Source organism: Rattus norvegicus, chromosome 1 (genome assembly GCF_036323735.1).
Source record: "Rattus norvegicus strain BN/NHsdMcwi chromosome 1, GRCr8, whole genome shotgun sequence".
NCBI classification, from domain to species: Eukaryota; Metazoa; Chordata; class Mammalia; order Rodentia; family Muridae; genus Rattus; species Rattus norvegicus.
Window position 1 is genome coordinate 139,133,086 of NC_086019.1, and position 27,575 is coordinate 139,160,660.

General features: G+C 51.5%; 1 protein-coding gene across 4 annotated transcripts; it reads left to right on the forward strand.

The window, feature by feature from the left end:
* Positions 1-1,569: 1,569 nt before the first annotated feature.
* Klhl25 (kelch-like family member 25) lies at positions 1,570-26,813 on the forward strand. 4 transcript variants are annotated; one of them, XM_008759505.4, is made up of 3 exons: positions 1,570-1,722; positions 19,463-21,267; positions 25,433-26,813. In XM_008759505.4, exon 2 carries the CDS (start codon positions 19,474-19,476, stop codon positions 21,241-21,243), a length of 1,770 nt encoding a protein of 589 aa, XP_008757727.1. In that variant the 5' UTR covers positions 1,570-1,722; positions 19,463-19,473; the 3' UTR covers positions 21,244-21,267; positions 25,433-26,813. The 4 variants fall into 4 exon arrangements, with proteins under 4 accessions (XP_008757727.1, NP_001034095.1, XP_063140585.1 ...); NM_001039006.1 differs by having other exon boundaries at positions 1,621-1,711; XM_063284515.1 differs by lacking the exon at positions 1,570-1,722 and adding an exon at positions 5,542-7,394.
* The last annotated feature ends 762 nt before the right edge of the window (positions 26,814-27,575 follow it).

Below are 27,575 nucleotides of genomic sequence, written 5' to 3' on the forward strand. Positions count from 1 at the left end.
CAGCCTCAGTCCATCGCTTTCTTAACTTGGGCTCCTGTGTCTTTATGTGAGTTGTTGGGATGATTGCTTCTTGGGTCCTTTACTCCTGCATGTAACCCAGCGGGAGTTCACACTGCTGCCTTACAGGCAAGGAGACCAGACACTCAGCAAGCTGATGTGGTGGAATAGTCCTGTAGGAAAGGGTTTGGTGATACTCCTTCGGCCTGCAAGGACCATTCTCAGGACAGAGTCGGGGGTCGGGGAGTGGGAAGAAAGGAGCCGATGGAACTTCAAGACAAAGATTACGAGGTCTCAGAATTACAGCACACACACGCACACACACACACACACACACACACACACACACACACACACACACACACACAGAATCATAGAAATCTAGAAAATATCCCTCCTCCTTTTTTTTTCTCCTTTGAGACAGGGTTTCTCTGTGTAGCCCTGACTGTCCTGGGATCAACTCTATAGATCAGGCTGGTCTGAAAATTAGATTGACCTTCCTCTGTCTTGAGTGCTGGGGTTAAAGGAGTGTGCCCCCACTGTCCAGGTCTAGTAATTCTTAAATGAACTAATGGATGCATTGGGAAAGGGTGATGTCTATTCTTGGTTGTCAACTTGATTTTATCTGGACTAGCTACAACCCAAGCAGCTGAGTACACCGTGAGGAATTTGAGGTAGGAAGACCCACCCTAAATCTGGGCTACACCTTCTAATGGCAGACTACATAAAGGACCTGGAAGAAGGAAAGTTTTGCTTTTTGCCTGCCCTTAACTCTCACAGGTAGGTTTATTCTTTCACTGTCTTATAGCCAACTTGTGGGTTCCAAGGTATACTGAAGATCAGCGGAAGCATCTGGCCTCATGGACTGACAATTAGATTCATGGACGTTATGTCTGCAAATAGCCATTGTTGAACTACCCAGCCACAGCCTGAAAGTCACTCAAATAAATTCTATATGTGTGTTGAATGTATGTATGTGTATATGTATATGTATATATGTGTAGATAAGGGTTTACTCTATCAGTTTTGTACCTCTGGAGTGAAGAATATTTGAAGGGTATTAAAAAAAAAAGTTTAGGAAGAAATTTCCGTCGACTTGACAGAACTGAAGCTTAAAGTCCTCTCCCCTGAAATACATGGATTCTCAGTCTAGACAGGGATTCACATCTGTAGAAATTCCCCCACATCCACCGGGGAGTAAAAAAGGATTTCCTTAACACAGGGACGATTACATTGCAGGTTTGTAAAAAGATCAACAATGGCTATGATTCGGAAAGAAATCAGAAAGAAATCTTTTGTACTGAAAGAAGTATGTGTCATCTACAAGGATCTTCCTTAAGGAAAGCTCTAGAATAGGTCGTGTTGCTTTCTCCCAACTCTGGCCACCAGAGCAGAAAGGCAATAGTCTGTCCCTTTAAGAATCTGGTGGCAGTCGCTTTCCTCTCTCCGCCCCGCCTCCCGCGGCACCGGTGGCCTGGACGACCGTCCCTTTCTTCTCACACGGCTGTATTACAGGTTAGTCGGCCCATCCGTCACAGAGACACGGTCTATGATTGGTTGTTGGGTTTCGGGCCGCGAGGCGGGGCGGGAAGGCCGGAGAAACTAGTTTGTTGGCGGCGCCGGTGCGGTTCGGCTACGGGATCGCGGCCGGGACTGGAGAGCCGGCCGGGGACGGCGGCAGCGGCGGGGACTGCGGAGCCTGTGGGGCCCCACGGTGAGGACCAGGTCGGGACCGAGTCGACAGGGGGCGCCGTCGTCGGGAATTGTCACCGGGACAGCGAGCGACCCTGCGGGAGGATCGCCAGGCAGGGCGTGGGACCGAAGGCCCGGTTCACTGGGTGGGGGAAGTGGGTGTTGACCCGGGAGCGCCCCTCGGTCGAGCTTGGGGACCCCGTACTGTTATGTTCAGAGCTCCCGCCAAGGGAATGAATTGTTTTCCAAACGGATGTTACGCGCTGGAGAGGCTACCCTCCCTCGGGAGTGTTTGATTCATTGAGTCCGCTGATTATCTTTTTAAAAAAAATTACTATTGATCCTAGAAAGAGGAAGCTGCTTGTCTTCGAGGATTCGAACCGTGCTGCTTTGCGCTCGCACCTAGCCAGGGTCCCAGAGCTTTCCTTTGCCTAGCCAGGGCGGAGGGGTTAAACCAGGGAAGAGTAGACAGCAGGGCCTGGCCGTGTGGCCCGCTGCATAGGATCCTTCCTGTCTGGGAAGTTGTCTGTCAAGGGGAGTGGTGACACTCCCGGAGCCATACGCCCTTACCCACCCAGGTGGTGGCCCATCTGGCAGGGCTGTAGCAACTCATCCGCTCCCCGGCCGCTCCCCCTCCCCTCAACCCTCCTTCCATGCGTTGCCCTGGCGCGAGAATTCCGCTGTGGTCTGCAAATCCCCACTTGACTGGTCTCATAGTTGTATTAGAAGCTTCTTTTTCCTATTCGGGAATGGTGCCTACTGGGGTACCAGACACTTGGGTGCAAGTGCTTCAAGGACCTCAAAGTGGATTCTCACAGTCTTTAGGTTTCTTTTTTTTCCTTTTTTTTTTTTCCCGTTTTTAGTCTTGCTATGAAGTCAGCCAGTCTTGAGCGTGAAATCCTCTGGTCCCAGCCTCCTGAGAGCTGGGTTTATAAGCAAATGCCACCGTACCAATCCCAGAGAATTTCTAGAGACTCAAGCACAGGAAGCTGGGGGGAGGGGTGGACTACAGGGGCCTTTGTAGTTCAACTGTACTTTGGGGAGACCAAAGGCCAAGTTGCTTTGGCCAAGGCTTGTTGGGCACTAGTTCTCCCTCCCTGATGAGGCAGGATAAGGTATGCCAATTGTCTGGGCTATTCACCCTGTCTTGGAGTAGGACAGGGAGGGAGGGGGACTTGGCATCTGACCCTCTAGTGTGCTGAACCTTTCATAAGCGGCACAGTTATGCTGGGAGTACTTTTTATGGGTGTTGCTGAAAGCTTGTGTCTGGGGACAGAGGAGGGAGGCCCTATGGTGCTCTTATCCTACAGCAAGTAGGCTTGGTCCCTCTAAGACAGGGTTCTTGAGGTCACAGGCTTTGTCTGTGGAGACCGGCAAAGTCACTTTTGTCCCAGGCCCTGTAGTTATTGATATTTCAGTTGAGTCATTTGTCAGCCAGTGAGTCCAGGGAGGTTTTTAAAGGAATTATGGAGGATGGACGGATGAAACCTTTGTCATGGGCATCAAACTGGAGCTGGGTTCCCTGTACCATGCAGTACAAGGTCTGCGTGCAAGTTGCATGTTCTACAGTGGCTCGGTTTCCTGTTGATGGCATCCTAAGTCTGTGACACCAGTGTGGGGAAAGAAAAGTAGGAGGAAAAAATGTCCCCATGTGTGATGTGCAATGATTGATTGCATCTTTCCTGTCACTGAGAGGGAGGAGAGTGGCCTGGAACAGTGAGCATGTGATACAGAGGTAGTTTTAGTCAGATTTATCATTTGAGCAGACCTTACTGAGACCCTGCTTTTACAGAGAAGTGGGTGCTGGCTCATGGATTGGGGGCCCTGGCTCATAGGTTTGCAGAGCCCCGGTGAGCAGGGAAGCAGGGAGCTGGAGAGAAGGGTGAAGGTTTCCTGGAGAGAGAAGGAAAGCTGGCACACAGGCCCACCGAGCCTCCATTCTCTGCCCTGGCTGCAGCCGGTTTTCTAGCCATCTGTCCAATCTCTTCCAGGGCCAGCTCTAGGATGCTCGCTTTAGGCACAGGTGATTACAGGGAAAAGGCAGATGGGAGCTGACCAAAAGATTCATCCTTGGCTGTGACAGTGTGACACTGTGGGCAGCTGTGCAGGTTCATTTGAGGACCTGGCTTCCCGTGCAACTTCTGAGGGGCTCCTGCTCACCAGGTGCAGGGCCACAGACACACACAGACACAGACACACACAGACACAGATAGACAGACACACACACACACACACACCCCCTTCTAGAGAGAGTTGGCACAAGCCAACAGTGGTGGGCCACAAATGAATTGGCCAATTGAAATGCTAATGTAGTAAGTCAGCTAATGTGGTAAATTTCATAATTGAATTGCCTTGCTGATCTGCCAGTGAATCCTTTTCCAGGCCTGGAAACACTTGCAGCCCTGTGAGGATGGCCAGGCAGAGGCAGAACTTGAGCATCCACAGCTCCCAGAAACCACATCCCAGCAGGACTTGTGATGAGTCTGCTGCTCTCTGGCTGCCACTGCAGGCTTTTCTCCTTGTCTGCAACCGTGCCCCGTGAACCCTCTGCTGGGACCAGTTCTAAAGGCATCTGAAGCTGACAACTGCCGCCTGCCTTGCCAGGTGTCTCTGGGGCTTGTTAGGACACGGGAGCAGAAACTGAAGGGACAGGAAGGGACTTTGAGGTTGGCAGGGCTCCCCCTCAAGTCCCTTCAGCACAGGGTGAGTGGAAGGAGCTCAGTCTCTGGTCGGCCTGGGTTCACATGCTGCTTGTGTCACTGAGGCCTTCTGGAGGATGGCGTGAGGTGATACCCAGCATTGTACGACACGTCCTGGAATGGTGTCTGGCACGTGGTGGGCTGCTCATACCCAGCTCCCTGTCCCCTTTGCTCTGTCCTCCTGACACAGAATGGAGGTGTTACCTCTGTCTTGTTCTTAAACCTTCCTCGGCCCTGCTTGGTTCCTCCTTGGATGATAAAAGGTAGGCAAGCGTGTCCTGTTCTTCAAAGTGACAGCTCCCTGGGCTGAGATGTGCTCATTGATGAGTACTCGAGTAGCTGTGGAAAGAAAGCCCTGGATCAAACCAGGCATAGCGGCAACCCCTGTACCCCAGCACTTGGGGAGTAGAGGGAAGAGTATCAGGAGTTCAAGGGAAGCTTGGGGAACATGAAGCTTAAAAAGGTGCTAGGGCATAAATACCTTTAATCCCAGAACTCAAAATGCTGCTGGGGCAGGCAGATATGGAACAGTGAGGGATACAAATGAGATCCTGTCTTTAAAAACAGAAAAGCGTTAGCTTGGTCGTTTTAGAGATTCAAGTTAGAGCCAGGTGTGGTGGTGCACATCTGTAGTCCCAGGATTTTGAATCCTAGGCAGTTGTCTGCTGGGGTTACATAGTGAGAGCCTGTGTCAAATACATTAACTGAGAAATCGCACTGTATGCTCCAGGAGTTCCCTAGTCATTTTCCATTCAGGCTGATCTGCCCCCAGGTTCTATAGACTGTAGGGTTGCCTATTCCGTCTCATCCAAGGCCTGAGGCCACCTCCACCTCCATCCCGCAGTAGGAACCCTCAGACTTGAAGTCTTGCAGGAGGGACACTGAGTTTTGCCCTTGTGACTGTACGTAGAACCCCTCGCCTCTGTGGGTGTTCAGATGGCTCTTCTAGAAAACTGGTAGATGCTTTCCAGGGGGTTCCTGTAACTATTTCATGGTCATATCCCAGGTTCTTGCAAGCTCTAATGCTAGACCTTCCCGAGGCTTTTGAGTCAACCCTGTGCTAGGCAGTGCGGGAGACAATGTCGAAGTCGAGAGCGGGGTGGGTGTGGTGGGCATCAGACTCTTGTCTGCACGCTCCTTAGAGTAAGGTCTGCAGGCACAGGCTTTCAGCTTCCCCATCTGGAGTGGAGACTGAGTGAGGGCCTGCTGGTGTCTCCAAAGGGACATGGCTCTCCTCCCCTCCCGCCTTCCCTAGTCCCATAATTGCTCCTCAGCTGGGGCTCCACTATCTCTATGAAACTGGGTCAGGGAAGCACCAGTCTGGGCCCAGGGGGAGTAGGCATGGGCTCAAAGGACGGTGGCGTGTAGAAGCCAAGGTTTCCCTTGGCTTGTCCTGGGCAGAGAACTGGTCATCAAGTGTGGGAGGATCTGGGTGATCCCCTCTCCCTAGTTTATGGGATGTCTCCTGGGCACAGAGCCAAGGGGGAGAAATGGACAAAGAGTCCAGAGAAGCAGAAGGGATTACAGGGAGCCCAGGGGGGCAGGAGGAGGCTGCGTGCCAGGCGTTGGCAAGGATATGCCTGCAAGACCAGTTGGATGGCTCCTGCAGAGCAGGGCCGTGGGAGAGCTGCGGCTGCTGTGGCCTGCCTGCCTGAGGAGGACCGCATCTCCCCGGCTGTCACCCCACCCACCTCTGCCAGGTGCTTACTTGCCTGTCAGCCTTGTAGGGAGGAGTAGACTGCAGGGATCCGGGAGACCTTATCTAGCTCTTTCTCCCTGTTTGGGCTCCCTACTAGGGTCTGCACAAAGATCAATCTAGGCCAAGTGAAATTAATGTCCTAATTAAAATAAAGAGATCCTTTTCTTGTTCAAACCCCCCAGATGAACTGCTTGCCAGATTCACATAGCCAGGCCTTTTTGTTTGGGTAGGGGTGAGGGTCAGGAGGCACAGAGCTCTTTTCTAGACGGCCAAGGTAGCAGCGCCCAGAGTCTAGGGGATAAGCTCCTCTGGGCCTGAGAGACTGGGTAGTAAGCCCTTTTATCTGTGCATGCCCATGTGAATTCACATCTTGGAAATCTGGAGGAGAAAGGTGTGGTGGTCTGTTCTGAATGGCTTGCCTTGTAGGTGACACTGTTGAAGAAGGTTGGGCTCAGAGTTCACAGTGGACCTTAGCTTCTGGTGTACAAGGTTGGTAGTCAGTGGTCAGAGTTCAGCAGGTTCAGCAGGTGTAATGTCAAAAGTGGCGTTGCCATGCAGGAGAGGACAATAAGTGGATATTGCTAGTCTCATTTTCCAGATGTGTCCAGTGAGCGTGTTGTGTCATCTGTTTTCTGCCAGGTTCTGGAATTCAGCAGAGAATGGGGTGGTTCCCATTCTCCCGAAGCTCCCATTCAGTCAGAGGAGGCTGACAACAGGTGGAACCAACAAGTGCAGCTACCTCAAAAAGGGCTGCAGGGAAAGTAACCTGGGAGGCCTGAGGAGGGGAACAGGACAGGGAGCATCTATTGGAGACAAAGGCCTCTCAGTTGACATTTGAACCAGAAAGCTGTGCTAAGTAGGCAGTGTAAAGTTGAAAGGCTGGCATGGCGTGGGTACAAGGCGTAGGGCCAGGCTTCCACAGAAGGTCTGTTCTGAGGAGACCAAGGAAAACATTGTGCGTTTAAATTATATATTTTAAAAAATCTCAGTATATTGACAGATTTCTTGTATACATGAACAGTATAGAAAAGCAGTATGGTATGAAAGTCTGCCTTGTCAGTGTGTTGTGCAGGTAGAGGTTGTGTGTGGAGTTTTGACCTTTCTATACTTTGACCTGCAGGACTCTTCGGTCTCTATCACTGTATAGAGGGAGCCCTTTCTCTTTCCATGGCCCTATCAGTCCAACCATATTCTGGCCAGACCTCCAGCATTCATATTGCCTTCTAATGAGAAACGTTGCGGTGGTCATTTCCCCTGTACATTCCATGAAATCTTGGAAGCCTATGATCATGCAACTTTAAAAGCAGGTACGGCAGGTTTAACTTTTATTAAAGTCCTATGCCTTTCACAGTTGTTTATTTTCCCACCAAGTGCCTTTCTCCACATTTTTCTTTCATGCTTGATGTTGTGCACATTTTAAAGCTTAGCAGATAGCTCCAATATCATTCATTCCTTTAAAAACACAGTCAACTATCTAGTTTATTCAGGCTTTTCTTCTGACTCGGCCTTTCCAGAAGATCAAGGTTCGACTGCTATTGGTCTCCTGGTCTCAGCTGGGGATTGAATGAAGCTCTTGGCTGTGTGTGCTCATCTGTGAAATGAGGCCCTTTAATCCCCGCCTAGCCCTGCCCCCTGCTTGCTGCCTTGTGCTCTGTTTGGAAAAGAAAGCATTCCTGAAAGGTCTTTTGCAGCCCAGAAGCTCTGGAACGTTTGGGAGGTACGTGTGTCTGAGTGGGGGCCCTTCTAAACGGTATCTTAGTGACAGGTGGCTTTGCCTAGGTGAGGTGCAGGTGGCTTATCGTGTGTGGTATATGTTACCGTGAGGTTCTTTGTCTGTTTTCCTGTGGCAAAGAAGCCAAAGATGTACCAAATGGGCACCTGTCCTTGACTGGGAGAGAGAGAATGTGGAGACTGGAGACTTGAGGAGGAGAGGTAGATCTGAGACTGTTGAAAGCCAGGCTCTGCACATGGTCTCCGGACAGACCTTGTGACTGAGGAGTCAGGATGGCAAGGCTGTATGAACAGCCTGGGTACCTGGTGGGGTGCATCTTTGTTGGGACTCAGCCAGGGCTGGCACATTAGGCCAGGCTCTCCAGGCCTTCCCTGGTGCCTGTGTTCCCTTCCTTCAGAAGCAGCACCCAAAGCATCCAGTTTGGCTGTGACTGCTGCCCTAGAACCTTATAATTCTGCCCCAGAGTGGGTACCCATTAGGACCACCAATCTGACCTAATAGGAACAGACATTAGATAAAGAGGATGGGCAGATGTCAACAGAGGGGACAGGGGAGCCTCCAAAGAGCTTTGGTGGGAGGCCTCCTGAAGTGTCTTTGTTATGGTTCCCAAGGGGAGGGGCTGAAGGGCATTTCCACAGTTACAGACCCCTCCCCAGTCTGAGCGTTTGGAAAGGGACAAGGGAGGGTGGCACTCTCCCAAGCAGCTTATCAGCGGGCTCCGGCCTGCTGTCATCCCAGGCTTTGTGGACAGGCTTGGCCACAAGTGGTGGGCTGGGTCGCCAGCCTTCCTTTCGGGCAGAAGCACCCATTGAGGTATCTCTCTGGGTTGCAGGAAGCCATTTTTATGCTTGCTATTTTTATCAACCCAACTAGGACTTTATGTTGAAAGCTCTAATTACAAGCAAAATGTCAGGGTTGGTCTGGCAGTGAGTCTGAGGCAGGAGACATTGCACACCAGTCATTTGATGTGTAAAGCAAGGTACATTTGTTCATGGACATAAGGGGGCTTGCTTACTGACTTCTTGTGTCTACAGTTTGTTTCCCATTTTTTAGACTGGGTCTTAAGCAGCCCAGGCTGGTCTCACACTATCATGCTTTGTGGCAAGCATGACCTTAAACATCTGATCATCCTGCCCTCACCCCCACTAGGTGATGGGATTACAGGTGTGTGACCCCATTTCCTGTTTATGCAGCTCTGCTGATCAAACCCTGAGTTTTGTGTATGTTAAACAAACACTTCCAACTGAGCTGCAAGCCAGCCTGGCAATCTTCTTTGAAGTAACAAAGAGGCCTTTACTGAATTCTTCTAGATAATTGCACATGAAGCCAATTGGCTGGCCATACAGCTGTGGAGGGAGCCTAGGGGACTGGAGTTGGAGCTTTATTAAAATTACCAAGACCCCTCTTCATGCTACCTACTCTGTGAAGTGTGAGGGACAGAGATGATAAGGACTGGACTGTTAAACCTAGTGGATTGTCCTTTGGACAAATACCTGATCTGCTTTTACTAGACATGGTTTCAGTCTAGAGGCCCCCTAGGGCCTACAAGGTAGCCTCCTCTGTCTTCAGCTTCACTTTCTGTAGCATCAATTATCCAAGGTCAACTGGTTTGAAAATACCAAATGGAAAAGTAAGTGTTGGACAAGTTTTACTGGGTGTGGTGACCCAGGCTGGCTTCAAACTAGCGATCTTCCTGCCTCAGTCTCCTGGGTTATAGGGTTACAGGAAGAGACCACTATGGCCAAGCTGGTCTCTCACCATGCCTAATTTATAAGATTTGGGATCAAACTCAAGGCCTTAAACTTGTTCTGCAAGCAGTTTACTGATGGAACCTTCTGTCTTCTCAGCGTATAAAACTGCCTTTGCTAAGCTCTTTGAGGTCAAGTCCACCCAGTTTCTTTCCTAAGGGCAAATGTGGACATGAGGACATGTGTGCGTGTGGGTTCCTGTGAGGTGAGAGCTTGACCTTGGGTGTCAAAGAGGCACTGTTTTTGAAATACGGTCTCACAGTGGTCCGGGACATAACAAATAAGCTAGGCTAAGCGGCCATTGAGTCCCAAGTTCTACCTGTCTCTGCCTCACTAATGCTGAGAGTGCCCTCCCGTACCTGGCTTCTCAATGTGGGTCTTGGGATGCAGCTCAGGCCCTCATGCTTGCATTGAGCACTTCACCCAGTTGAGCCATCTCCTCGTCCCAGGGCAATCAGCCACTGCAGCTGTAACCCCCTTGTCATGTAGGGTTACCTCTCTACAGAATAAGACCACCAGTGGGGGTCAGGGGCTCTGTCTTAGAAGTCTGCCTGCCCAAGGCTAAAGCTGCTGGTGAATGGATGAGGCTGACAGCAGTGATGGCAGCGGACTAAACCATTAGTGTGTCCCACTGCCTGGCTCTTGATGTGCTCCTGTTTAATTACAGGATAGGAGCTCAAAGATAGTACATGTATTTAGTTACTGTTTCCCAGATGAGAAACCAGGCATCTTGGGCAGCCAGGGATTCAGAGCTAGGCACACTCTTCACACAGTTCTTCTGTCAGGCTGCTTGAGGTTGGCATCCCCATTTGGACTTGTGGTTTATGGCCCACCATCCAGAGCAGTACTGGAGGTGGTTCTCCCCTAGTTAGAACTGAAAATGACTTGTTTATGGATAAGGACTCACTCTTAGCTCAGGCTGTCCCTAAACTTACTATATAGCCCAGGCTAGCTCAGAATTAAGTGATTGGTTCTCTGCCTCTCAAGTATTGGGATTGTATGTGTGAGCCACCTGGCTTAAATGATTAAACATGGGGCCTGTAGAGGTGGCTCAGTGGTTAAGGGCATTTGCTGCCCCTGCAAATGATCTGGATTGGGTTCCCAGCACCCACATGGCTGCTCATAACCGTCTGTAAACCCTAGTTCCAGGGAAGCTGATGCCCACGTGTGGCCACCAAGGCCCAGGCAAGCAGCTGGCCCATAAACACACATTCAGGCAAAGCACTCATACACATAAAAATAATATAGTTTTAAATGTAGGCATGCCACATACCAGTCACACCTCAAGGACTATGGCCAGCAGTGGGAGCTGCTGTGCGGGTCTATGATAGGCGTCTGGACGTGTCCGTTCTTACTGCAGTGCCCAGTACTGACAGTGGAACTTACTGAGCATCTAGCACATGCCGAGGAGACCCAGAATTCTGCCCTTGCAGCTGCAGACAGAGTTAAGCGCAGTCTGCAGTCCTCTGCAGTAGACCATGGTGACCCTCAGGAGAAGGTCCCTGTGCTCCAGCAGCACAAAGGCTGTGTTCTTGTAAGAGACAGACAGACGTCCCTCTTGCTATGGGTGCAGGGCATAGTAAGTGTCTGGAAATGCTTGTTGAGTTGATTTTCTCAGGCTCTACTATGTATAAAGGGTGCTGATCAACCAAGAAGCTGGGGTTGTGAGGCAGAGGAATTGTGGGGGAACTTGAGCTAGAAGGGTGGGAAGGGAGGAAGCTGGGGTAGGCTGTAGATCTGGAGAGGAGGGAATGGGTTGAACAAGACTTGAGCACCCAAATCCATTGAAGGCTTTTGAGCGGGAGAGGTTGACCATGCGAAAGTTTCTGAGTGAGGGGCTGTTTATGGGCATCTGTGTATTTGTTATAAATATGCCAACATATGTAATTTGAAGAGACCAGGAAATATCAGCTGGGATGCTCAAAGCTTGGCCCTGTACTTTGCTGAGGGAGGGAGGCCTGTCATTTGGGAGGAGAGGGAGTTGATGCTGTGGTGAGAGAGACTTCTGACAGTGACAGAGGAGCAATGGATCTGCTGGGCATTGGAGGGCACCTGAGGGATTCCTGCTGCCCAGTGACTGCAAGGTGCTGTGGGCTGGGGTTGGGGAGGAAGAAAGTGAGTGTGGGCTGCAAGGCTCACAGTTCATGGTGCTTGGGATGCAGGAGGTCCCAGGCTCAGCTGATCTTGAATACTGACTCCAGCCACGTCTTGGATGTGTGCTGGATGTGTGCGTGTCCCCCAACACTTCCTTTCTGGAGTTCCTGTAGGTTCCAGAGAAAGTGTGGTTAATGTGCAGGAGCTTTGCAAATCACTGTCAGAGTGAAGTTCCTTTGAGGGCCCCCAGATCAAAAGATTCTTTTCACAGTAGTCCTGAGACATCGCCTGCCTTGCTTGCCTCCTCCGGAGTGCACAAGGCCGGGAGCAGTGGTTCCCACGTGACCCACGCACCAGGTTACAAAACTCTGCTGAGTAAAGGATCCATTCAAGGTGCAGGTTGGGAATGTGTACAGAGTACAAAAGTTCATTGATATGGGTCAGATTCCACACTTCAGTGGCCCATAAAGAAACCGCCACTGGTCAGGGAAGAGTGGCCGTGGTTATCTGAAAAGGCTGTATCTGGGTGAGATTGGCCTTTCTTCATGTCCTGTAATCAGCACCACGTATCTTAGTAGATTGAAGGCTACGGTAAGTAGAATTCAGCCAGTGTTCTGGAAGAAGTCTCAGATTGAGTAGTGGAAAGCAAGTGCCTGTGAGGATTTCTCCTTCCCTCTCTCCCCCCACCTCCTCTCTCTGGGGTGTGTATGTGTGTGTGTAGGTGTGAGTGTAGGTATGTGTGTGTATGTGTGTGTAGGTGTGTGTGTATGTGTGTGTGTAGGTGTGTGTGTGTAAGTGTGTGTGTGTAGGTGTGTGTGTGTAGGTGTGTGTGTGTAGGTGTGTGTGTGTAGGTGTGTAGGTGTGTGTGTAGGTGTGTGTAGGTGTGTGTGTAGGTGTGTGTGTAGGTGTGTGTGTATGTGTGTGTGTATGTGTGTGTGTGTGTGTGTTTAGGTGTGTGTGTGTGTAGATGTGGGTTTAGGTGTGTGTGTATGCGTGTGTGTGTGTAGGTGTGTGTGTTTAGGTGTGTGTGTATGCGTGTGTGTGTGTAGGTGTGTGTGTTTAGGTGTGTGTGTATAGATGTGTGTGTGTAGGTGTGTGTGTTTAGGTGTGTGTGTGTGTGTGTGTGTGTGTGTAGGTGTGCAGTACTACTTTACCTCAGAGACCCATCCAAACGTAGCTGTCAGACCACTGTGAGCTCTGAGGCTCTCCAGGCTCTTTGGAGACCCTTCATCCATCTCCCGTGGGTGCTCCTGTCCAGGTGAACTGAAGGAAGATTACCATGACTGCAAATGCTGGGGCAGTCGGTACGTGATTGTTCTCTCAGGAGGTGGTGCTGGCTACCTTCTTCCTGTGCTCTAAGAAGAGCTGGGGGCCAGTGAGATGGCTTAGGGGTTAACTGTGCCTGCCATCAAGCCTGAAGAGCTTGAAGAGCACAATTCAATCCTTGGGATCTACATGGTTTAAGGAGGGACTAGTGTTTGTTAGCTGCTCTCTGATTTCCACATTCAAATCATGGCACATATGTTCCCAACCTCATAGATATGAATACATAAACATTTTTAATTAAGAGTGAGCATGCAAGGCGAGGCTTGGAGAGTGTATGGTCTTTGGGATTGGCAGAATGATCTTCACGGAAGCTAGGCTTTTAGAGATAGAAGGCAGCCCTCTCCTGGGCAATGACCAGGGATTTTAATCTCGTTTGTTTTTTCTCTGTCCTGTGTATTCCTTACTCCAGGAGGCTCATAGAATTTAATATCCCGTCCAGTGTGTTCTTAATGATTCCATCGGTGGGGCAGCCTCTTTCTGAGTATCTCCGCACCTGTGAGCCCTACAGCCCTACAGAGTGTTCTGTGAAGGGCGGCGCACGGTTCCCTCTCTGCTCACTGGCTAAGTGAGGGAAGGAAATGATTTTGTCAGACGGAGCACCTGCAAGCTCAGGTTGCTTTCCTCTGGCTGGAGTAATGGCGCTCTCCACTGGCCTTGCTCCCATCTGGCGCTACAGCTGGATGTGGAGATCTGGGCCCAGGACTGGAGGCGAGCAGGCAGTGGCTTGTGCCAGCTGAACGACCTGCTGTCCTCCCTGACGGCCTTGAGCCCTTGCTAGCTCTCACAGCTGGAAGCCACTTTGCTGGAGGGGACGGCAGAAGCGCGGCCCGGTAAACAGAACGTGGAAGACAATGGCGCATCTGCCATTCTTCTCCCAAGAATTTATCTCAGGAGAGCACAGCAACTCAGCCAAAGCAGTGAGACTTGGCTTTGAGTAAATATGAAAATATAAACCCTTCGAACACCTGAGACTGGGTTAGGAAAGCGTGTAGTGCGAGGTGGAGGTCAGCATGATGGAGCGTGAGTGATGGCTGTGACTTGAGTCTTCGTGTTCACGTGGGGCGAGGTAGTGCTGTGTGCCCAGCCCCACTGTAGCCTTTAGAACGGTCTGTGCTTCACAGTAGTTGTTCTTGCTGCCTCTTCCTAAACCCTGTCACTTTCCTCCAGGACTGGCCTGTGCCATTCAGTTTAACATTTATGTACTTTGTGTGCGTGTGTACATGTATGTGGAGATCAGAAAGTTACTAACAAGAATTGGTTCACGTCTTCCGTCATGTAGGTTCTGGGGATCAAATTTAGGTCCTCAGACTTGGTGGCTAGCGTCTTTACCCACGGAGCCATCTTTCTGACACAAAGTTGATAGTTCAGTTGTAACCAAAGGTGACCTTGACCTTCTGATCCTGTTGCCTGTAAATTCTCTTCTGAGAATGTCAGTGTATCGCATCCCAGGTTATGAAGTGCCGACATCACCCCAGGGCTGTTTATGTGCGAGCCCTCTGCAGACAGCTGGAGCCACAGCCTGTTATTACTTACTTGTTTGGGTGGCGTCTGCACCATTTGCATGCCCAGTGCTGAGGAGGCCAGAAGGAGGCTCTGGAGCCACTGACACTGTAGTTATGATGGTCTGAGCTACCAAGTGAGTACGGAACTGAGCACAGGTCTTCTGTACAGCAGCCAGAGCCCTCCCCCATTACATTTGAGTACCCTGGGTCTATTGGGATGTACTTTATATGAGGAAAGAAAAGGCTGGCTTGTGTTTTGTGTGTCCTAAGAATTTTTTTTTCCCCTTAAGCAGCACCCAGCCTGCCCCTGCACTCACTACATGGAAATGCCAGGCTTCAGGGATATCGTTCAGAGATTACCACCTTCAATCTCACTCATTACTGTCGCTCTCTCCTTTATGGCAGAGCTCCTGAGTGCGCCTGTTGGTCTGGGCAGGACACAGGCAGAGGTGTGCACCAAGCATCTTGACTGAGTACATGGCTGGGCGTGTGGCTCCCACAGCTTTTATGTCAGGCGTTGGTGAGAAGCTGGCCCATTCCACACATCCCCTTGGGTTAGTGGACAGCTCTATCTGGGCAGCTGGCCCATCCTGTCCCAAAGGTAGCATTTTTGGATGCAGAAAGCAGTGACCCAAGGCAGGTCCTGACTTGCCACCCAGCTCAGGATAGAAGTGAATTCACTGCCGCCTGGGGCGCAGGGCACAATTCAGTGTTACTTGGCTTAACTGGATAGAGCCTGGGGGTGGGCAGGGTTGTTGCTCTGTGTGTAGATAGCAGTCTTGATTCCTGAATCCAGTGACATGCCAGGCTGAGGCCTTCCTCTCCAGCCTTATTCAGGGAAGTGTGTCAGATCTAGAGTCCAATGCCACGTCTTCCCAGGCCTTGCTGTGTTGGGCTCATATAGAAGCCAGAGCCCTGGTTCTGCGCCCGTCCCTGTGGGCCTTTGGGTAAATGTGCTAATGTCTCTGCCCGGTTTCCCAACCTGTGCAGATGGGATTGCTCTGGAGGTCGAGGCCGGATTAGATGAGGGAGCACACAGGCTGTCTACCAGCAGTTACCCTGAGCTGCCGATTCTCATCTGAGTTACATGGCAGGATTACTGCTGGCTTTCTCTGGCAGTGAAGTTGTGGGACTGGTTTTGGCCCCTGAGCTAGGAATGAAATGGTGTGTCCTTCTGGGTCAGACTCTTAATTAGCAGTGCCACGGGTTTTCCCTCTGACCCAGTAACTGGTGGCATGGTGACAGTTCTTTGGGTCTCTGGGAGTGATCCAAAAGTGGTGTCAATAAGATGACGCTTACCACAAGCATGTGGTTCCGCCAAGACACTGCCATCTGAGGGGTGTTGGCTGCTGCAGTGTTTCCTCACCGGTCCTGACCAAAGCAGGTTGTACTTGGGTCTCGGGATTAGAACTTGTATGTGAACTGTCCAGGAATGGTGGGCACTGGGGTGGGGAGTGGAGAGAAAGACAGTGTTACTTTTTCCTTCCAGAGATTTACTTTTACCTGTGTGCGTGTATGCCAGAACCTGAAGGAATTTATTGTGTGAGGAGAGAGCAGACCAGCAGGAGGGATGGTGGGAGGGGCAAGAGGAGCAAAGTACAAGGACCTGAGTGAGGAATGCAGTGGGGAAAACTGGTATTGTTTTCTTGTGTTTTTTTCCAAAGATTTACTTACTTATTTCATGCTTATTGTTTGCTCTGTCTGCATGTACAGCTCCATGCCAGAAGAGGGCATCCCATCCCATTACAGATGGTTGTGAGCCACCATGTGGTTGCTGGGAATTGAACTCAGGACCTCTGGAAGAGCAGCCAGTGCTCTTAACTACTGAGCCATCTCTCCAGGCCTGACTCTTCTTTTTGTTTTTTGTTTTTGTTGTTTTCATTTTCCTTTGTTCTTTTTTGTTTTTTGTTTTTGTTTTTTCCTGAGGCAGAGTTTCTCTGTGTATCAGAGCCCTGGCTTTCCTGGACTCACTTTGCAGACCGGGATGGCCTCAAACACACAGAGATCCTCCTGCCTCAGCGTTCTGAGTGCTGGAATTAGAGGTGTGCACACCACACCTGGCCTTTCTTTACATTTTTACTTACACAATTTGTCACCACATATGACTTGTCACTTACTAGTTGGCTCCTTTCTGACCAGGGTCCCCCGCTGGTCCTTTGTAGTGTTGCTTTATCCTTGCTTGGGTTTCAGAAGCCCTGACCTTTCCCCCCTGCCATGTTCTGCCCCTGGGAAGGCAGAGCTGCTGCCCTGGGAAAGGTCCAGCTCTGTCCCCGGCCTGAACTCTTCCAGGATTTCCCTACTGTAGAACACAGCAGTCTCGATGGCACCGATCGGTGGTGAAACTGCCCAGTTCCCACCACAGTCATCCTGGAACGGGTTATCTGGAATGGAGGCTAACGTGGCCACCCTTCTTCTCTATGCTTGCCATAGGTCTGTGATGGAGCTGGGTGTGGTTTTACATGCCTGTTATCTCAGCAGCCACAGGCTGAGCATTGCATGTTTGAGGCTAGCCTGGGATACACAGTGAAGCCCTATATTGAAAAAAGAAAGTCTGTGATCTGTGAACTTTTTGCCCATTCCAAGGCATTTCTTACCTCCATTCCCTTCCTAAGTTTGGGTACAGGCAAGATGGGGAGTGAGCCAGTATGGAGGCCTCACTTGTGACCTCACTGGTCTCTATGGGGTATGACGTCAGGGACATACCCAGGAGAGGGTACCACAGCACAGCTGATCTTGACCCCGGCAGCAGATGGAAGCTAGGCTGTCCACCTGTTTGTGTTACAGTCCTGGATGTGGCTGTGCCCTGCCCTGTGAGGTCACGGATGAGTGTTAGCTTTCCTTCCTAGCCTTCCTGGGAAAGTCAAGGCAGGACATTTGGTGACCTGAAGAGGAAATCTGTGCTTTACTAAGCCCTGCCCCTCTGTCCATTGTAGACCACAGCCATGACAGACTGTGGGTGATATGTGGGGCAGGCAGGGCAAGAGGTGTGGGCTCAGAGCCATGAAGCTGAGACGGGGACACATCGTACTGTTACTCTGCAGACTTCAGCTTTCCCAGAAGAGCCACTTGTGGCTTGTGCCTGTGTGTGGTTCAGCCTTCAGGGGCCATCACAGATGATGCTGAGTGAGACCCTGTCTCAAGCAAACGAAATCTTTTCATAAAAATTTGCTTTGAGTGTCATATACCCTTAACCCCACCGCTCAGGGAGCAGGGGCAAGATCTGAGTTCAGGGCCAGTCTGATCTCAAGAAAAACATCCAGTGTTAAAAAAATATCCAAAATAATGTTTATACAGCTGTGATTCACTCTATTTTAATTGCTTTTGAGACAGTGTCTTTTTTGATACAAGGTCTTTCCATGTAGCTCTGGCTGTCCCAGAACTCTGTGTAGACCAGGGTTGCCTTACTCAGAGAAATGCAGTTCCACCTGTGCCTGCCTTCCAAGTGCTAATTTATTCCCTGTGCCACTGTGCTGACTGAGAAATGTGCAGCTCTCTTTACTGTTTATGAGTGTGCGTACGTAAGGGTATGTGCACACGAGTGTGGGTTCCCAAGCCAGGGCTACCTGGGAACCAAGTTCAGGTCCCTGAGGAACAGCACACTGTTCTTAATGGCTGATCTATTTCTCCAGCCGTCTTTCATATTGTGTAGGGCTTTGCCTACATGTATTGTGTCTGTTTCACGTTCATGCTCAGGGTCTGCAAGAGGGCTCCAGTGGTGGTGAGCTACCACTGGGTACTTGAAATCAAACTCAAGTCCCCTGGAAAAATAGCCAGTGTTTTAACTGCTGTGTCATCTCTCCTGCCTTCATTTGTACTTTTAAATGTAAAGCAGTCCTTAATCTGCAGGGAAAGGGGGTGTCTTGTTTTTGTGGCATGGGAATCTGAAAGCTAGGGTCCTGTGGGTGTCAGGCAAGCACTATTTACAGCAAGGCCCAGCTTGCATGAGTGAATACAAGTGTTAAAGTGTATCTAAAGGGCTGACACGGGGAGCATCTGTGTGAGCCCTGGTGTCTGAGATAACCTATGGCCCTGGCACAGCCATGGTCTTGTGTTTTATACCCAGTTAGATTCCTTTGCTTAATGAGGGTTCTCACAAACTGTGTGTGCCACACATTGACCTCTGCTTCCAGAGAACTCTTGTGGGACTGGGAAGGTGATCAAGCTGAGCGTCACTGCCTCGGTGTACTTCTAGTACCTCAGCTTTGAAGTCCTTCCCTACAGTTCTAGGAGTGACCTATATCCAACATACTTGACCTAGAAACCGCAATGTGATTTTTTTTTTTTTTTGGTTCTTTTTTTCGGAGCTGGGGGCCGAACCCAGGGCCTTGTGCTTCCTAGGCAAGCGCTCTACCACTGAGCTAAATCCCCAACCTGCAATGTGATTTTAATATAAAAATAGTACAATCATTATAAACTCTGGCTTAGGGTGTGATAGCACACACCTTTAATGCTAGTACTGGGTAGGCAGAGGCTGGCAGGTTTATTTGTCTGAGGCTACACAGCTCTACTAGGGTTTAAAATCTTGTCTCAAACCACTAAAAACAAACAAATCCACCAACAAAACAGCAATGGCCTAAGATCAGATCCCTGACTTTCTTCATTCAGAACAGTGGCAGCAATAGTTGCAGAGCAAGCAGGAAGGCCCTGGCTGTTGTAAATGTAGTGTTCATCTCTTGTAACTTTGAAATGTTGTAAAGTAACTGCTTTCATTGGTACTTTTTGAGGGAAATTGGTACAGCTAGAGATGTGTGTCCAGGCACAGCAAAGCTAGTCTCTGGGGGACCTAGTGAAGCCCAGGGCCTTCTTGCCTGCAACATCCTTGGAGATGCAGGAGGCAAGGCTTGGTTGCACGGAGCTGGACAGAGAAAAGGAAGAGGTTGGGGCACTTGGAATTGAGTGTGAAAAGGTTGCTTGCTGTCCAGAGGGCCTGTGGGCAGGAGATTTCGTACTGATCAGTGTCATTCCCCTTGCAGGTGGATACACAATGTCAGTCAGCGTTCACGAGACCCGCAAGTCGCGGAGTAGCACAGGCTCCATGAACATCTCGGTCTTCCACAAGGCCTCGCACCCTGACTGTGTGCTGGCCCACCTCAACACTCTGCGCAAGCACTGCATGTTCACCGACGTCACTCTCTGGGCTGGTGACCGAGCCTTTCCTTGCCACCGTGCAGTGCTGGCTGCCTCCAGCCGATACTTTGAGGCCATGTTCAGCCATGGCCTTCGGGAAAGCCGGGATGATACGGTCAACTTCCAGGACAACCTGCACCCTGAGGTGCTGGAGCTGCTCCTGGACTTCGCCTACTCCTCTCGCATCGTCATCAATGAGGAGAACGCAGAGTCGCTGCTGGAGGCTGGTGACATGTTGCAGTTCCATGACGTCCGGGATGCAGCTGCCGAGTTCCTGGAGAAGAATCTTTCCCCCTCCAACTGCCTTGGCATGATGGTGCTGTCTGATGCTCACCAGTGCCGGCGGCTCTATGAGTTCTCATGCCGAATGTCCCTGGTACACTTTGAGACGGTGCGGCAGAGTGAGGACTTCAACAGTCTCTCTAGGGACACACTGTTGGACCTCATCTCCAGAGACGAGCTGGAGACTGAGGATGAGCGCGTGGTCTTTGAGGCCATCCTGCAGTGGGTGAAGCATGACCTAGAGCAGAGGAAGGTCCACCTGCCACTGCTCCTGCGCAATGTGCGACTGGCCCTGCTACCCTCAGACTGTCTGAAGAAAGCCGTCTCTGGAGAGGCCCTCCTCATGGCGGATGAGTGCACCAAACTCATCATAGATGAGGCCTTCCGCTGCAAGACCAAGATCTTGCTGAACGATGGTGTGGTCACCAGTCCCTTTGCCCGGCCTCGCAAGGCAGGTCACACATTGCTCATCCTGGGAGGCCAGACCTTCATGTGTGACAAGATCTACCAAGTGGACCACAAAGCCAAGGAGATTATCCCCAAGGCTGATCTGCCGAGCCCTCGGAAGGAGTTCAGCGCTTCAGCGATTGGTTGCAAGGTCTACGTGACTGGAGGCAGGGGCTCTGAGAATGGGGTCTCTAAGGATGTCTGGGTGTATGACACTGTCCATGAGGAATGGTCTAAGGCAGCTCCCATGCTGATTGCCCGCTTTGGCCATGGCTCAGCTGAGCTGGAAAACTGTCTCTATGTGGTAGGGGGGCATACATCCCTAGCAGGCATTTTCCCTGCCTCTCCTTCTGTCTCCCTGAAACAAGTTGAGAAATATGACCCTGGGGATAATAAGTGGACTATGGTGGCCCCAATGAGAGACGGTGTCAGCAATGCTGCTGTGGTGAGTGCCAAGCTGAAACTCTTTGTGTTTGGAGGGACCAGCATCCACCGGGACATGGTGTCCAAAGTCCAGTGTTTTGACCCCTCGGACAACCGGTGGACAATCAAGGCAGAATGTCCCCAGCCTTGGCGATACACAGCAGCTGCTGTTCTGGGCAGCCAGATTTTCATCATGGGAGGTGACACAGAGTACACAGCAGCTTCAGCATATCGCTTCGACTGTGAGACCAACCAGTGGACGCGGATTGGGGACATGACAGCCAAACGCATGTCCTGTCATGCTGTGGCTTCAGGCAACAAGCTGTATGTGGTTGGAGGCTACTTTGGGACCCAGAGGTGTAAGACCCTGGACTGCTATGACCCTACTTCAGACACATGGAACTGCATCACCAGCGTGCCCTACTCTCTCATTCCCACGGCCTTTGTTAGCACCTGGAAGCATCTGCCTGCATGAAAGGCAGCTTCAGAGCCCAGCCAGGTGAGCCCTCAGGAGGGCTGGAAACCCCTCTCTTGCTTATCTCTGCTCTTGATAATGATTGTCACATCTCCCAGGGAGGGTCTGATGAGCATCATGGTAATGGGATTTAGGGACAGACATCCTGATCATATCCTACCTCTGCTGGCACAGTTAGGGCTTATCAGTGCGAGAGGTGTAGTATCTGTCTTCTGGGTGAGGTGTAGGGATGAAGGCCTATGTAGCAGCAGCCATTCTGATGAAGTGAGGTGGCTGTTCTGATCCTTAGAGGGGGCTTACCATAGAACAGGCATCTGTGAGCCCCACTGCTGTGCTCAGTACTTTGAGTGAATAAAGTCACTCACATAAGAAAACACGAATCTGGCTGAAGAGAAGCAAGTGACACAGGTCAATAGTAGCAGAGAGCTTGGGGACAGGAAGGGACAGCAGAGTGCATTGGTGCTGCCCTTTTCAGACAGGAAGGTGCTAGGCCAGCCTGCTAGTGTGTTCTTGGGAGGGGCTGGCATGGTTAACTTGTAGGAGCCTGAGGTTTTTATGGCCAGGTCCTAGAAAAGTCAGCTCAATACTAGCCCTTGTCTCCTGCCCCAGTTCTTTCTGGGGATGAAGCATGGGGGATGGACTCCCATGGCCAAGAGAGAATTGGGGTGCAGGCCTGCTAAAAGTGAGGAGACCTTGTAAGAGGAGCCTCTATGCTCCCTGCTGGCCTTCTGCCTTGTGCTCCTGTGGTGGAAGGGACTGTGCTGGGAAGCATCCTCAGCCTCAGTGAACCTGTGGGTCAGGCTGCAGAGGGAGACAGTGCTCCTGAGCTGGGCCTGCTGTGCACTGAGCTGAGTTCAGGCTGAGTCAGGTCCTGCTGAGCCTCAACAGCTCACTTCAGGTCTAGGCATGAGCAGCTGGCTCCGAGCTGTCAGAACGGGACTCAACTCTCAAGACTTTCAGGCCTTTTTCTGCTCTCAGAGTAAGGTAGCAGTCAGTGTCTAGGTCCCTAGGGGAGCAAGATCCAAAGGATAATGGCATTCTACTAATTGTCTATTCCTGTCACTGGTGACCTGAATACAATGTCACCTGTGAGGTGGAGTCATCTTGGGGCTAAAAGGCTCCTCATGTCCATGGCCCTATTCACCTCTGTAACCTGAACCTACTTCTGCCTCCGGAAGTGGGCAGGAAGTGGGCTTTACCCTCTCCAGCAGAGGCTCTACCCTGTCGCTGACCTGTGAGAGGGAGGGGCAGCTAGGCTGAACCTGGTCCTGCACATGATCTGCTATAGGCAGACTCAGGACCTCTTGCCACCGACACCCTGTTGGCTTGATCCTGGGCCAGAGTCTCAGTGTTCTGATCTGGGGAAAGGGAATGGAAGCTGTTAGACACAGTTCTCAATGCTGTGAGGTCTTTTTATGTCCCTGACCTGTCCCTACAGTTGTGACTCCCGTGCCTCTAGGACAGCTAGTGACCTGAGTCCTGGACAAGCTTTAGTCACTGGCCTGCTTTGAGGTAGGAAGCTACACTCAATCCCAGTACATGTTCTCAAAATGGCGATCCCCATGGACTTAGGCCTCCTGAGTTCTTGGGGGTCAATTCAGCATGTGGCTTCAATTCAGCTCCAGACCATGGCCTGTGGTATGGGAGGTGGGAAGGCCCAGTATAGGAGAGGGCCAGGCACTTACTAGAGTCAAGGCCAGAAGGGGCCAAAATGCAGCATGACTCCCACCTCCATGTACACTCCTGTGAAGGGACAGTAGGGGAGTCACTCGTAATGCCACAGCACTAACCCATCAGCCGGGGTTGTCCCCTTCCAACAACTCTGGCCCTGCTGACTCAGCCTCTTCGACAGGCAACCATTATGAAGGTCCTGGCGAGAAGTGCCACCATCCCTGTTCCTTGGGAGCTCCACCTGTGCCTGTTTTCTATAGATCTACTATGTCTATCCTTATGGGCTCCAGAATAGTTCAGGGACCACCGGCAGTAGTCCCTGAAGCCCCTGCTCAGTGGCCCTGTGACTCCCTCTTGCCCCTCATTCCTGCTTTCTCCATCCCAGGCACCCACTTCAAGTCTTGATGGGACACCCCTGCCACACCGCCCCCTCCCCCCCACCTGGAAAGGCTCCCAGGAAGTGACAGGCATGTGCAACATACATGCCCTTTTGTCCTTTTCTTTCCCTGTGAGGCCTCCTCAAAGCTACTTAAGTAGGCCCCAAGCTTCCACATTCTTCCTTGCTTCCCAACCAACCAACCTTTCACGATGGCTGACAGCTGGCTCGTTTTATCCTATCTTGATACTACCACAAAGAAACACCCAGAGCAGGACTCAGGGCCTCCTCCAGTCCTGAGAACCAGAAGGACCGCACAGGTAGACTGTATCCAGTCACAGTAGAGCTTGAGTCTACTGTTCAGCTGAAGGATTGTGTGTCACAGATGAGGAACACCAGGCTACAGAGAAGAAACTGACAGAACTAGGGGCATAGTCTAAGACCTCGGGGTGAGCCAGAGGCCAGTCACTCACTGGAGCCATGACAGGAACTGGGGAGCATGGCTCCCACCAACCATTGCGCATGTAAGCATGCAGAGTGATGGGGTGGGCCCTGGTGCAACATTGTCCTTCCCTGTGACACTCTCCTGCCAGCTAGGTCTGTCTTGCAAAGCTGCTGGAAACCCCTGAGTCCTTGCTCTGTTTAGCTCTTTGTAGTAACATCGAGGCAGGACCAAGTGGGCCAGCAGTTTGCCACGGGGAGTTAAGAACCTTAGAGGATTTTAGGACTGGTAGGGACCTCAGGACCCTGCAGGAGAGGCAGCAGCCTCCCTGTCCTGCCAGTGTCTAGGACATTCAGGACCTGCGGATGACAGTATCCCTGTGGCTCTAGGAACTGGCAGTGCACAGAGCCTCAGTACTGACATAGAGTTTTCCTCCATTGTTTGTAAACACAGAACTAAGGAAGTTCCTTGTATTGGGGGTTTCACAACTGCACACCAGCAGACAGGTTACATAGGTTTTGCTTCCTGTGGTGCCTGCATGAGGACGTAGTTCCACACGGAACCTGAGCATCCCTAGTCAGTCAGATGGAGGCAGCATGGGCATTCCTCTCTGCCTTACGCCCCCTTGTAGCGGAGGTACATCTAGCCCTGCACGCCTGTCTCCCCTGCCAGCCCTGCAGGCTGACTGAACTTGATCAGCTCAGATGTTAGCCTCGTCACCATCGCTCCCTAGACTCAGCTGCTAAGCCACAACCTCCTTAGGGGCAGCCTAGGACTGGGCTAGGATTTAGCTAGGATGCCACTGAGGTTCCGCTGTAGCAGTGACCCCCAGGAAATAAGTCAGTGTTTCCTTTCTGCTTCCGGAACATCCTCCATGAAGCCTTCAGCAAGTGGGGGCTGGTTCCGGAATCATCCGCTGGGCAGGTAGACAGACATCCACCATCATTTCCGAGGCAACCGTTGATGTTCCAAGTGACTGAGGATGCAGCATGGGATATGAGTTCATGGCCAAAAGGACAGTCCCCCCACATTCACTACTACGTCCCAATACCCTGTCCCATGGCCTGGCATCTAGAGGTTGTGGTGAATTTTTGTCCAGGTCACAAAAGAGCATGCCTCTTGTTGTCCACAGCCTGTCACCTGCCCTTCATCCCATCCGTCTTATCTCCTGAGCTGGTCTTATCTCACTGGTCCATGTTTGTTTACATTTTTAAAGCATCACATTTTCTCTCCGGGCCATTATGTTCCTTCTGATTTCCCCTTCCAGTCAACTCCTGTCTTCTCATCAGTTCTTCCCATACTCCACACCTGAATAAAAATAAAGATCCCGGCTCCCATCTTCACGTTAGAAGTCCCTCTCTGTCTTCAGCACTTCCTGGTGCAACCACCATGTGGTTGTGATTGTGTAAGTCTGAAGTTTCTTAAGGGCAGACGCAGCCTAGGGACCTTAGCTGCATTTGTTCCTGGGTCTCCTCCTGTATGAAGAGGCTCCTCAGAGCCACAGACAGAGGGAGCACAGTCTGCTGGGCTAGGACTTAGCTAGGATGAGAGCTACAAATGGTAGCTCTAGTTCCTCTACTATGGAGGGCCACACTGGTAGCTGTGCCACAGCCTGAGTCCTAGCCCTGAGAGCTATTGAGTCTGGCCAGGCTAGGAGGGTAGTGTGGGCGTTCATCTTCTCCCTCTGCTTTACCCCACAGCCTGTGTGCTTCTTCCTGCCTGGGCCAGAAGCTGACAGCACCAGCTCCCGGCAGCAGCAGCTCCAGCAGGCCTTACCTCTAGGCATCGCAATGAAGTTCTCCAGCATCACCTGTACTCGGTTCCCAAAGCTGCCAGAAGCTTGTGTGGAGAGAAGCGTCCAGAGGCGTGGGCTGTCACCAGCAACCCAGGCCTGACAATGGCTAACAGGGAGGAGCAGGGGTCCCTTGGCCCCAGCAGCACAGCCTTTGACTGTAGGGCTGTCTGTGGGAGCTGGGAATGGTGCTCCAGTGTCCTGGACATCGGAAGCATAGTCCAACTGAAGACATTTTATAAGGACAGAAGCCCCAGGGTCACCCAGCCTCAGGTGGGACCTACAGGCTCCATCAGCAGATGATACCAGACTGCTACGGCCAAGAGGAGATCATCCGTGTGCCCTCTGCCAAGAATGAGCTCACCCCCCAAGAGGTGACTTTCCGGAAGCTTCCTTAGATGTAGGGCAGATGCCTGTGACCAGTCAGACACTGCTTAGGGTTCCCCAGCAGGACTCTAGGCCCCTGAGAGCTGGTAGGGGCCTGATGCCTGCACTTCTCAGAGGCACAGGACAGCAGCAGGTTATACCTCCCAATGTACTGGGCTCCTTTGTGGAGACCCTGTCCTGTGTCCTGTTCCCTAAGAGGTCAGACATGAGTTGAATGGCAGGGGGACCCCACAGTCACGGCAGTTTGCAGGGAGGTTGGATTTCTGTCATTGTGGGCCTAGCATTAAGGCTCCCATCACACCTGCTATCCTCTTCAGCCCCAGCTGACAGCCTGAGTCCTGCCTGTGTGTTCCTTGAGCTCAGATAGACGGATCCGAAGAAACTTCCCGAATGTGTTTCTCAAGGGTTCCCCCCCCAGTGTCCCCTGCATTAGGTTTGCAGAGTCACCATCTTCTGATGCCAGTGTGGACTCCTCGCTCACCCCTGTTTGTCTAGTGCTCTTGGTTTCCAGTCCAGGATGGGGAGTGTTCCATAGTTGGTGGCTTCCCATCGCTGCATGAGGATGGAGCATCCAGAGTGGGTTCTGCTCTTGACAGAAGTGGAGCCACAGTACAGACCGGTTTGGCCAGCCATCAAGCTCCTGGAAGCTCAGCCTGGTACTTAGCTGAGTGACTTAGTCACACACTGCTCCCACCTGAGGTCCAGCTGGTTTTCCATTCCACCTCAGGGTCAGCCTTGCTGGAGAATTGCAGGCTCTTGGCCCATGGACTATGCCATCAGGAGCAATCAGTCTGCACAGCACAGAGGACCTAGCCCTGGTGCTTGCCTGAGCATGGGTGTTACTTTTATTAGTTTCTAACTTAATAAAAGTGAGGAAGTTCTTGCCCTCCTTTGGGTTCTGATCCTGCCTTGGCTATGTGAGTTCTTGATCCAGAGTCTGCCTGTTTGTGCCTGCTGCCTGTGTATTGCAGGAGGCTCTTACCTCCCACCCCACCCCATCGCCCAAGTCCCTGTGTTAAAATAGTTGCATTCAGTTGGCCAGGCTTGTGCACCATGGGACCCCAGGGGCAAGTGCCAGCCATATCAGCGGTGTGAGGCTATTCATGGTTCACCCAGTGACTGTTGGGTCACAGTTTTACAAAGGGCAGTTGGTCCTCATGGGTTACATTAATGCCCTATGGGCCACTGTCCTTCCATTACCCTGAACTGTAAACACAGGAGTAGGTATGTGCTGGTTAGATGCAGCTGTGTGAGCTGGGTGGTCTAGCCTGGGCACCCCTCACTCAGCATAGCCCAAGGAGGTGGTGCCAAGGCCCTGGGCCTGATGCCTCTACTACCATGGCCCGGTGTGTGACTGCTGCATGGCTCTCACCGTCAGTAGCATCAGCAGCATGCAGACTGGTGCACGTCAAACCGCAAGGGGCCACTGAGTCACCGACTCAGACTGGAGCGACCATTCCATGTATGGAGCTTCTCAGAAGGCATCATCCTGGCGCCGTGGCTCCGAGGTTATGAGCACTTTCAAGGATCAGTGTTTGGCCCCAGAACCCACACGGTGACTTCCACCTGCCTGCAAGTACAGTGTCAGAGGACCCAGCACCTTCTTTTGGCCTTTGTGTGTATCAGGAGCACACATGGTGCACACATCTATAGGCCCACACCCA